An 11,941-nucleotide genomic window follows, 5' to 3' on the forward strand; every position below is an offset into this window, starting at 1 on the left:
TAGGCTGATTGATATACTCGAAGTGCTAGAAGAAAAAAACTGTCAACCAAAAATCCTCTATCTAGCAAAACTGCCCTTCAAAAGTAAAGGAGAAATTAAGACTTTCCAAGAAATAAAAGCTGCAGGAGTTTGTGACTAACTGACCTTGTCTACAAGAAATGCTTGAAGCCTTATGGAGAAATAAGCATCTCAGTAAATGTAAATACCTGGACAATAATGAAAGCTAGTGTTATTGTAATAATGGTCTGTAAGTGCAATTTTTCTTTTCTATTATTATTTAAAAGACTACTCTCTTATAAGAAAATAAATTATTAGTGTAGAAGCTAGTATTATAGTTACTGTTGTAGAGACTACTCTGATACCAATAACCAAAAGGGGTAGGATGGTGCCATAAAGGAGCAGACTTTCTAATTTACTGAAGTTACACTGGTATAAATTCAGATCGGACTGTTATAATTGTAGGATGTTACATGTATCCTATGGTAACCACAAACAAAATAGCTATAGGATATACACAAAAGGAAGTAAGAAAAGAATTCAGACATTTCATTATAAAAATCAACTAAACATAAAAGAAAACAGTAATTCAGGAAATGAGTAACATGAAAAGCTATCAGGCACATAGAAAACAAACAGCGCAATGACAGAAGTCAGTAATTATATTTAAATGGGTTAAACTCTCCATTCAGAAGAAAGAGATTGCCAAAATGTATAAAAACACTTGATTCAAATATAAGGTTCTCTGCAAGAGACTCACCTGACATCCAAAGACACAAAGCAATTGAAATTGAAAGGATGTAAAAAGGCATTTCAAAACAGAGCAGTAGAAATAGTACAGGCAAAATAGGCTCTAAATCAAAAAAAGTTCATCAAAGATAAAAAAGGACATTATATATTAATAAGAGTTCAATACTGCAGGAAGATATAACAAGTATAAACTTTTATGTACCTAATGACAGGCCATCAAAATATATGAAGCAAAATCTGACAGAAATGGAAAAATACACATAATAGGTATTTCTACAGTACTACTTGGAGACTTCAAAACACACATAAAAGTGGATTAAACAACCAGATAGAAGATAAGTAAGGAAATAGAAGACTTAAGGAAAACAATAAACCAAATACATCTCAGAGACATACACAGAGCACTCTACCCAACAACAAAATATGCATTCTTCTCAAGTACACAGGGAATGCTTTCTAGGACAGACCAAATAGTAGGCCGCAAATTAATAACACTAATTAGATTATTGATAACACAATTAATTACCTAATAAATAATGCATAATTAATAAGATAAATTTATTCTGTCAGAAATTAGTATTAATTAATCAATAGATTTTAAAAGATAGATATCATACAAAGTATTTTCTCTGACCACAATGGGATATAATTAGAAATCAATATTAGAAGGAAAACTGGAAAATTCACACAATTGTAAAAGTTAAACAACATGCTTTTAAGTAATCAATAGATCAAAGAAGAAATCGTAAGGGATATTAGAAAATACTCTTGCATGAATGAAAGTGACAACACACCAAAACATGGGTAGCAGCAAAAGCAGTACCAAGGGGAAAATTTATAGCTGTAAATGCTTACATTAAAAATGAGAAATCTGAAATCAACACCCCAACTTTATGACTTAAAGAACTAGAAAAAGATGAAGTAAATGAAAAACAAGCAGAAGGAGATAAGTAATAAAGATTAGGGCAGAGTTAAGCAAAATAGATAAGAGAAAAACAATAAGAGAAAATAAAATCAAAGCTGGGTCTTCAAAGAGATCCACTAAATTCACAAACCTTTAGCTAGATGAAGTAAGAAAAGACTCAAATCATTAAAATCAGAATGAAAGTGGGGACATTACTACCAACTCTACAGAAATACAAAATACTGTAAGACAGTACTATGACTAATTTTATACCAACAAATTGGACAACCTAGATAAAATGAACAAATTCCTAGAAACACAGTATCTATCAAGACTAAGTCACAAAGAAGTAGAAAATCTAAACAGACTTATAACTAGGAAGGAGACTGAATCAGTAATAAGAAATCTCCCAATAAAGAAAAGCCCTGGACTTGAGCTTCACTGGTAAAATCTTCCAAATATTTAAGGAACAGTGAATACTAATCCTTCTCAAACTTTTCCAAAAAACTGAAGAGGAGAGAAGTCTTAGGAACTCATTCTGAGATCAGAATTACCACAATATCAAAATCAGGCAAAAAGACACTACAAGAAAGCTACAGATCTATATCCCTTATGAACACTGATACAAAAATCTGCAATGAAACAGAATTCAGCAGCATGGGGAATAAACAACACAATTCAGCAGCATGTTAAAAGGATTATACACCATGACAAAATGGGATTTATTCCTGGAATACAAGGTTGGCTCAACATATGAAAAATGATCGATGTAATATGCCACATAGACAAAATGAAGGGCAAAAAATAACCCATGATCATCTCAATTTATGTGGAAGAGGAATCTGACAAAATTCAATTCTCTTTCATGATAAAAATACTCAACAAACTAGAAAAAGAAGGAAATTACCTAGAGATAATAAAGGACATACATGAAAACCCCACAGCAAGGACCAAACTTAACAGTGAAAATCTGAAAGCTTTTCTTTCAAGATCAGGACCAAAGCAAGGATGGTTACTTTTACTACTTGTATTCAACATAGTATTGGAAGTTCTAGCCAGAGTAATTAGTCAAGAAAAAGAAATAAAATTGGAAAGGAAGAAGTGAAATCATCACTGTTTGCAGATGATATGCTCCTACGTGTAGAAAGCCTTAAAGATTCCACTCAGAAACAAACATTACCAAAAAAAAAACAAAAACAAAACAAAACTGTTAAAACTAATAAATGAATTCAGCAAGTTAGCAGAACACAAGGTCAACATAAAAATAACACTTGTGTTTCTATACTGTATTATCTTTACTTTCTAAATGCACATTTTTCATAAATGCCCAGTGTCCCCAATTTATACTATTAAAAGAGCTATATAGAAGAAAGGTTGTTATCAAGCACTTAGTACCTCTTTTTGACATGCTTCACTGCTTTGCAGCAGTCTTAAAAACAAGGTTTCCAACTAACAGATCGTGAGCAACATAATGGTCCGGGCTAACCAGGTCAGTTTTGGTCTGGTAACACTTTAGAGTTGTCTCAAAATAAAAATATTTTTAGTTGGCAATTCTGCCTCCCATTTCTAAAAGCTCTACTTTAATGTTCAGAGTTGTCCACTTTAAATAGGATACATTTTGTTGTCAGCCATGAAGTCACCATGATTACTACATTTTTAATACTTACAATAGGCTTATTATTACATATAGTATGTTATTACAGTTTTGTTTTCCTTCCCTTTAATTCATTGTATTTTTTACACCTTTTCAGTCTCCAAAAAAGCCCAAGATGTTTGGCTAAAAGTATGACCTGTCACATAGAAAGCAAAATGAAATCAACTTTATGGGAATGCTTAAGAAGAGAAACAAAACAAAAATGCAATTAGTAACAGTTACCTTATTTCCTTTAAAGAGTAACTTACCCCTCATTACAAGAATAGTGGACTTGTGAACCGAACACAAAAGATCCATTTATGCTGTTTACTTGGCCATTTGTGGGTTCTACTGGATGTGGACATGATTTTCCTAAAAGAAAATTTTCAAATTTATTGTTTTTACCAATTTCAAAAGAGATCTGAATAAAAATAAAAATTCTACATTACTCCTCAGATTATTTGGGAATATTATGTTCTTTAATTATTACAAGGTCAAACGTAAGATTCACATTTACATAGGTAACCAACTGCCAAGAAAAAGATTACCTGGAGATTTTTCAGAGCCTGAGAAAACACACTGATCTAAAACCTATAGTCACATGAGAAAACCATCAGTGCATTATGTAGAATATGCACTACATAATGTATGAAAATTTCTAGAATAATGAAAAAAGTTTAGTTTACTTACTTGTACAAGCCTCCTGGAGAGGTGGTGCCCACGTGTTATCAGGCTGACAAACAGTACTGGTGGGACGAGAAGGAACGATACGCTGATATCCTAGGCGACACTCATAATCTACTTTGTCCCCTGGATTGTAGCTGTCTTTAAGGGCGCCTGTGTTCCTCATAGAATTGAATTTCGGTGGATCACCACAAGCATCTGGGATAAGAGAATAACAACTTGAAAATGAAGTATTTTCTCTCTTTCACCATCCAGACTATGATCTGGCAGCAGGTCGGTAACAACTGGACAAACGCATAGAAGGTTCTGGGCAAGATTTTAAGTGACTGTTCTATACTTGTAGCCAAGTGGTGGTGGGAGTGGAGGACGTGCTTTCCCTGTTTTAACTAACATATTAGCTTTTGATTAGATGGAGAATAGGCTGAATTTTCATTCAACAAATAAACTGAAGACACAAAATCCATGTTTTTAGTCTTAAAAATATATACTGGTATGTATCCTTCACCACCTCTTTCTAAATTCACTTCAGAGCTCACCGCTTCTCTAAGAAGTCTGCTATACTCCACAGCCCTGCTCAGAATACTCTTCCTGAGTCGCAAACACAAACTGAGGACGCCTTGTCACTTCAGGCCCAGGCTCCTCTCGGAAGGCAAGATCCTCGTGGTTGGGAGTCACATGCCTTCTTCTTCCGCTACTCGCTGTGCCCAGTGGGTGCTCAAGAAAGGCCATGGTTAAGAGGGGGTTATTAAATAGCACTGTGGACTTCACTGGTCCAAATAAATAAGGACTAAAGTATTTCAAAATATACGACTGCATTTCATATGTTTTATATTAGTGAACTAAGCATTTTATAAGTGAATAGAGGACATTTAACACCAGAATTGACTGAAAAGCTTTACATTAAAAAAACTGCTTTCTTGGATAATTGAACCTTTCTTCTCTGATCAGTCCTGCATTCATTCCCTTAGAAGCTCCCTGAGGTAGCTGTCTGGGCTGTTTATCCAATATACCCCTACAGTAAAGCTACTCTATTGCTGTGCTTTTAGAATTTTTCTAAAAATTTTTGGGGGAGAGGGGAGGGGTTTCCTCCCTAAAACAGTGCCCTTTCTCCTTCAGCCACTCCTCTTCCGGTTTATTAACTGCGGGCTAGAAAATTTAACAAATCTGTTGGAATAATTATGTAAAATAATGTGATGGAGGGACACAGCCAGTAAAATCTCAAAGGGCTAAATGAACATAGAGGCCCCTCCTATCAGGTTAAGGGCGTTAGGAGAAAGGAGAGAGACCTTATTCTGATCCCTGAGGAAGCTCTTCTTTCTTCCTCCCTGGATCTCCATCTTACTTCAGATGGAGAGACCGGTCAAGAGAACTCTAACCAACTGAAATATCACTCTCCTTTCATATTATATTCTAAATTCTAAAATTCTGTGTAAGTACACTGTCCAACACTTCATTTACATTCTGTCCTGAAATCTACCTACTGGCAAATGTTTTCCACATTTCCACTGTGCTGACCTTGACATTTGAGTGTTCCTCATCAACTGCCCCCCAAAAAGCAAAAGGCGAAGAAAAAAGCCACAGTAATTAAAAGCGTTGTTTGAAAGGAGGATTAGTATAGACTTGGATATTATTGTCATTAAATTTACTGAATACCTGAGTCAGACATTGTCATTTTACAGTGGAAAAAACCACGGGCTAGGGGTGCTAAATAATTCAATCCTACATACAAATACATAACATCGTTGGACAACATGTTGATGATTTAATTACACCTGTCCCTTGTTTTCTGCATTCAGTAACTAGTTTAAAGCAGACAAAGAAATGAGGATTCCTAGTATGACTTTCACACCTAGAGCTCTGCATGGAAAAAGAAATCTCAACTGGATAGTTCAATCTATTCACTAATTTGAAGTATTCCTTCTTGCTAGCATTCATCATGAAAGGCATGCTTTGAACAACGTACAGAGTTTAAAATTTGGTTTTGCAATCAGCTGACTGCAACCTTTATACACTGTAATAATTGAGTCCTATATCACACTTCTAAAAAATCAAATTTGTTGTCTTGCTGAGAACACTGAATTTCTTTCCTATGGCATTCCCAACTCAGAAAAACAATGCTGACTTAGTTTTTCCAAACAGTTTACAACATAATTATTATTAGGCTGCTATGCTACATCTTAACAGTAGATGCCATTAATTAGTAAAGATAGGCTGCATTCAAAAAAATTCCCCAGTGTTCCACGTAAGTTTCAGGCAAGTGAAATAGTGCTCTAGCACGGATGAAAAGAACTGTTCGCCTTCTCTATATGTGCAAAAAGTGCAAGCACTCACTAAACCTGCACATATTAAAGTAACCCTCTGACTCGGCCACACACACCCCAGCCCGGATGGGTACCCTGAGAAAACCATGGTCTCTGACCAACTGGAACTGGATGAAACCTGGTTGTCCTGCTCCTTCTCCCACTGTCCACACAACCTATTTATAACTTTCTATGCTTTGTGGAAAAGCAGGCTCTGGCGTCTACACCTGACAATTTTCTTACTTCCCATTCATTTCTAGGCCTACAGAAGTCACTTAACTTACTTTCAAAGCCATTACCTAGTCTCCTTCTTGGCAAGCTCATCCGAACAGTTTCTTCCTCGGTACTTTTCGTTACCCCGTCTGTAACACCAGGAGTGAGGTCACTCTCTCTGGTTTCCAGGATAGTTAGCACCTCCCACCCTGGTTTTTAGCTTGTCTTCTAGCTACTCTTCTTTCTCTGCCTGACTGGATAATGTGACAACATTCCTAAGGGGGCACTCTGGAACTGTGGTTACTTCCTTCTGCAGTTCCTTCTGGGTGGGTATATGTACTCCCAAGACCTCACTACTGCTGAGAAGAGCTGCCTCCCAAATTCCTGTATCCACCCTAGGTCGCTAGCTGGGGGACCATGTCTGTATGTCCAACTGCCTCCTTCCATGCCCCACTGAAAGTGCCACGCTATCTCAAACAACACAGCGAAGCCAAAGGCTGCTCTCTTTTGATTCTTCATACTCACATGAGCCCAGCAAACTAGTTAAGTTTTTTCACAACTGAAATGCCTATTCTATTTCTCTAACTTACCCTTTACTTCAAATTCAAGCCACTATCATTTCCTAGCTGGATTGCTACAGGAGATACTGAATAGATCTCCTTACCTATCCTGTTGCCTTTCATTATTTTGTTACATTTTTACTAGAGTAATATGGTTATGACAGTCACCAAGGCTCTTCCAAGTCAGATACCTTTCAATAGCTCCTCACAGCCGCCATGATAATGTCTAAGGCTCCTTCACATGGCTCCGACTTAAAATCTCTCACTACCAGGACCCTGTTCACTCTTCACACCATTCTTGAGCCCTGTTTTATCCACTGGAGTGCATATTAAATTGCTTAAATGACTTCAGCACTCTAGACCGCCATGCACCATTTACTTCAGCTTTGACCAGAGACCCGGCCACTCCTCCCACCTTCATCCTTCAGTTTCATCTCAAATGCCACTTTTTCTTTAAAGGTCTGACATCCTTTATCCCAAAAAAGGGGTTAAGTGTCTGCAGGATGTCTCAATTTACTTCTTTCACAGAACTTCTCATATCATACTTCTTTATGGTTTATTTACCGTATGAGATGTGTCACCTCCTGAGAACCATGTCTCCTTCATCATTGCACTTCTACTACTTAGTGCCAGAACTGAATGGGGCACTGTTATCAATTCCACACATTCTTAGATCAAAACTCAAATTCTTTATTGCTTAGTCAACCTGTTCCAGACATATCTGTAGATCATAATTTTCCTTTGCTATTTTTATGCCCATCTTCAAATTTTTTCATTGCTTTAGTTACATATACCTTGATCAGTTTTTAATTTCCTTCATGTCAAAATATTTATGCTCAGTTTATTAGTTTATTGTGAACCCACACTTCATCATTGCTATTATTAGAAATAGTATTTCAATATTTTCAAAGGTGAATTCCAAATACTGTGAGTTGTATTTTTCCCTAAAGTATGATACTGAAGGATCCCAGTATTTGTTAGAGCAATTACAATGATAGTAATGATTTTAGAAATAGAACATTAAACACTACACCTATGCCAACCATTATTTTAAGTGCTTTTTAAGTAATTTAATCTTCATAATCATCCTATGAAATGTGTACTATTTCCTCCTCTTTAAGCTCAGTGAACAGAGGCTTAGTAAGGTGATGTAAGTTGCCCAAGAACACATTCCCAGTAGGTGGCCGACCCAGGAGTCAAGCCAGCAGCTTGGTTCCACTACCAACACTGCTTCCCATCACTGTCCCATCTGAACCCTTTGCATGCTCACACCAACATGCTCTCTGCATTCAGTCCTCTTCTACTGAGCCTGGGAATTTAAAGCAAGCTTACTTTAGATTCGCATTGTGCTAAGTCAAACAAAAGGGCTCAAGATGCCTTAAAAGGCCAGGTGATAACATAGTCTCTATTTTAAGATGGTGATAGTTCATTCCTGACCATCCTTTGCTTTTCACCATTAGTCACACTGTGATCTAATCCTCCGCCTTCCTCTTGCCTCCTCTGCCCTATTGCTGCAACCCTTGTAGACTGGCAGGCCACGAATGCCCCACCCACGTCACAGCTCTGAGACTCTGCTCACACGGCTCCCTCTGATCTGAGAGTCCTTCCTCCCTGTTCGGCTCAATTCCTGCTCAAGTCTTCTCTTCTTTCACTTAATCCATTCAACATCTCCTCTAGGAAGTATTTTCTGCTTTCCCTGGAAAGGCAGTGACCAGTCCTCTTCGCTTGGACTCTCTTCTGCACAGGTAAATAGTTAACATGTCTCAGGTAAATAGTTAACATGATTTACGTACTCCATTCACCTTTGTTGTCATGACACCTAACAGTATGCCCCTTATAGCAGCTATGCAAAAAAATCTGGTATTCAAAGTACCACTGCTGTCAAACCATGGTGAAGAATATGCTGTAATGAATTTACTAGTGAAAATAACTACCTTAAAGCTTTATGCACTGGAGAAAGATTTGGCCAAGTAATTTCTTTTGGTGCCTATCTCCCAGTATTCTGGTAACCTAGCAATTGAACAGATAAGGACAGCTCTCTTTTGGACTGTAATATGCAGAGTGAGAAGATTAAACTGTTTAAGCACTTACTGATCTTGGCTTCTTTAATTAAAAAGAAAGAAAAGACCTAAAATAGGCAGAAGAGGCTACCCACAACAGGAGACTATGGGTTTTGTCCAAAAAAGCAGACCTCTTCTGGAGGAACAAGACTGGTCCTGAGATTTGACAAATGTTCCTTCTGAGGATCTCATACCATTTGGCAACTATCTCTGAAGTGCCAAGCCTCCCAGGTACAACACTGCCTACTTACAAAACCTTCCCCTCAGGCGCTGCTTCAAAAGTGAAATATATTTTCCCACTGTCCCTGTGTAGCGTGAGTTCTCACTTTCTGTAAGTTTTATACCTATCCTGATTTTATCTTTGAACATTAAATTTAACTGTTTTTCCTCCTCTTCATTTCTAGTTCTGTTACGTTCCATGTTGCCTCCTAATCATTTTATTAACCTATTTTCCTCTATTCCTAATTGCATTCATAGTCACCTCCAACTTCTACCTCTATCTAAGCTTTATTCCTTTAAAAAAAACTCCTTTTGTTTTCTTCTTATCACCACTGTTCCCCACCTTTACTCGCTTCATAGAAATGAACTTTTAACGATCAGTTCCAAGCAAGACTGGAGTACTGTGAGCTCAGAAGGGTCTACATAAACAGGGCAAGGCAGATCCTTTCTGATCCCCAGCTGCACCTGCCTTAGCTGTGTTGGCACCACGGAAAGGCCATCCTAAGCATGGCTGTTTAAAGACACTTCCTCCTGAAGGCAGGAGGAATTTTGTTCTGGACTCTAAGCCCCAGCCAATTATAATTTTCTGGTACTTAGTAATTATACAGGATTGTTGATACCAAAAACAAAAATTGGTCATTTGGAACCCCAAGTATGACAAGATAGATGAGGGCTCTGCATTTTACTGGGGACAGAACAGAAAAGATAGCTTTGGGAGGATGACTACATGTTAGGGAGGACTGAGCTACAGTGTGTGTGTATCTACCTGAGACACTGTGGTCAGAGGAGGTGGCTCTGAGGAGGTAACATCTCACCTAAACTTGAAGAATAAGGAGCCAAATATGCCAAGAGGCAAGTGAAGAATGTTCCAAGGCTAAGGAACAGCAAGTCAGAAGCCCCAAAGAGGCAGATGTTAAACGCTCTCAGAGAATCATGCTCCTTTCCTTCCTCCAGGGCACTTGTCTTTGGTATTAACACTCATTAGTACCATGTTTTAGTTACTGCCTACCACGCCCAATAAATTTTAGCAAGTATTTCTTCATTGCCTACTGTGTACCTGGCACTGGAGATCTACAGTGAGTAAAACAGTCCCTGCTTTTATGTGTGTGTGTGTGTGTGTGTGTGTGTGTGAAACACTGAAAAAGGACCTTGAGTATAGGAAAGATTTGCTCTCTAGTGTATTCTCTGGACCAGCACAGAACTTGGCACACAGAAGGCAAATATCTGTTAAATGAATACTGCTAAGGAAAAGAACACAGCATAAAAACTATATGTAATAGGACCTTGGAAATTACTCAGACATAGAAACAGGTGCATACAAAGACAGGAGGAAATATACCAATGTATTAGACATGGTTGTCCTTTAATTGTGTGCACTAAAAGCATGCCATTTTTAACATATATATTTTTTTTAAAGCACTTATTCCGTTCAATGAAATACAAAAATCACTTAGTGAATGGGCTTTCAGCTTTAGTTTATGAGCTGCAGGCGAAAACCAATGAACATTATCCTTCACTTTTTAGGATACTCATTTCTCACCAGGTTTGGCTAACAATGTTTGCTAGGTCATTTCGGATTTCCCGTCAAATATGACTCAATCTCATGAAAAGGAAAAAAAGGGTCAAAAAGGTATTCGGTAGTAAAACAGGATATTGCCTGTATGGATGGAGCAGGGAAATGACTCTATGGCAAAAGACACACACACCTGCAAACCAACACCAATACGACCTTATGGAACAAGGAGCCTGTTCACTTTTCGGTACAGAAAGCACTGCCCGCCCTTCCCGAACCCTCTAAACCCGTCACCCAGAGCCTGCTTCGCCAAGCACCACACGCTCTGCCAAGCCCCCATACACAGCCAGCACTGAGCTTCCTCACCCCACAAACGACCGCGGGGGCCAAAACTTCCGTAAAGCACACTCCAGGCTACACCAGGCCAGGGGGCCCCCAGCCCAGCGGGCACGACACCCGACTCACGCAGGCCTCACCCCGCCCAGGAAACACAGGGAGAGCCTCCCCAGGGCACTGCGCCGGCCCTGGCACCTCCCCACGCCCCGGGGCCCAGGAACAAGCCCTCACCGCTCCGCACCGACGCCGGTTGCCCAGGAAACACCCGGAAAGCTTACGCTAGGCGTACAGCTTGGCCCGGAGAAAGCCGGCTGCGCCCCCACCGCGCGCCACTCGGTGCAGACACAGGCCAGTCAGCCCACGGGCTACAGGGTCCCCACGCCCTTGATCCCCGCAAACCCGACCGCGGCCCACCCACCCGCGCCTTCCACGCCACCCACCCAGCGAAGCTGCCCCGTCCTTGCCAACAGTCGGCCGCTCCCGGGTCGCCCCAGTTGGCCGGCGGAGCGCACGCCTCCTCCAGGCTCCCACCTGAGGATACGGGTAGCAGGAGCACTAGAGCCATCGAAAGGATCCCAGCGAAGCATCGAGAAGACGAGGGACTCTCGGAGCGGCCCGGAGGTGCGCTGCGCGGCGCGCGAGGCGCCGTCATTTTCCGAGAGATCAGAGCGAAACCTGCTGCCAGCCGCTCACGGGCCTCTGAGTTCCGTTACCACACGCAACAATCTCCACATTCACCGAGCGCCAAGCGCAGCACCAAAAATGGGCGTGG

General features: G+C 39.7%; 1 protein-coding gene across 8 annotated transcripts in view; it reads right to left on the bottom strand.

Annotated features, from left to right (window-relative positions):
- Positions 1-11,941, bottom strand: part of LOC108383984 (membrane cofactor protein) — a 37,190-nt gene extending 25,249 nt beyond the window's left edge. For 4 of the 8 annotated variants that reach the window (XM_073217011.1, XM_073217012.1, XM_073217014.1 and 1 more), the window contains exons 1-3: positions 11,701-11,941; positions 3,975-4,166; positions 3,554-3,656 (exon numbers count right to left, since the gene is read on the bottom strand). In XM_073217011.1, coding sequence (XP_073073112.1) covers positions 3,554-3,656; positions 3,975-4,166; positions 11,701-11,821 — 416 coding nt within the window. In that variant the 5' untranslated portion in view covers positions 11,822-11,941. The remainder of the gene's footprint in view (positions 1-3,553; positions 3,657-3,974; positions 4,167-11,700) is intronic. The other 4 variants (XM_073217017.1, XM_073217018.1, XM_073217016.1 and 1 more) reach the window with 1 other exon arrangement.

This window comes from Manis javanica, chromosome 11 (genome assembly GCF_040802235.1).
Source record: "Manis javanica isolate MJ-LG chromosome 11, MJ_LKY, whole genome shotgun sequence".
NCBI classification, from domain to species: Eukaryota; Metazoa; Chordata; class Mammalia; order Pholidota; family Manidae; genus Manis; species Manis javanica.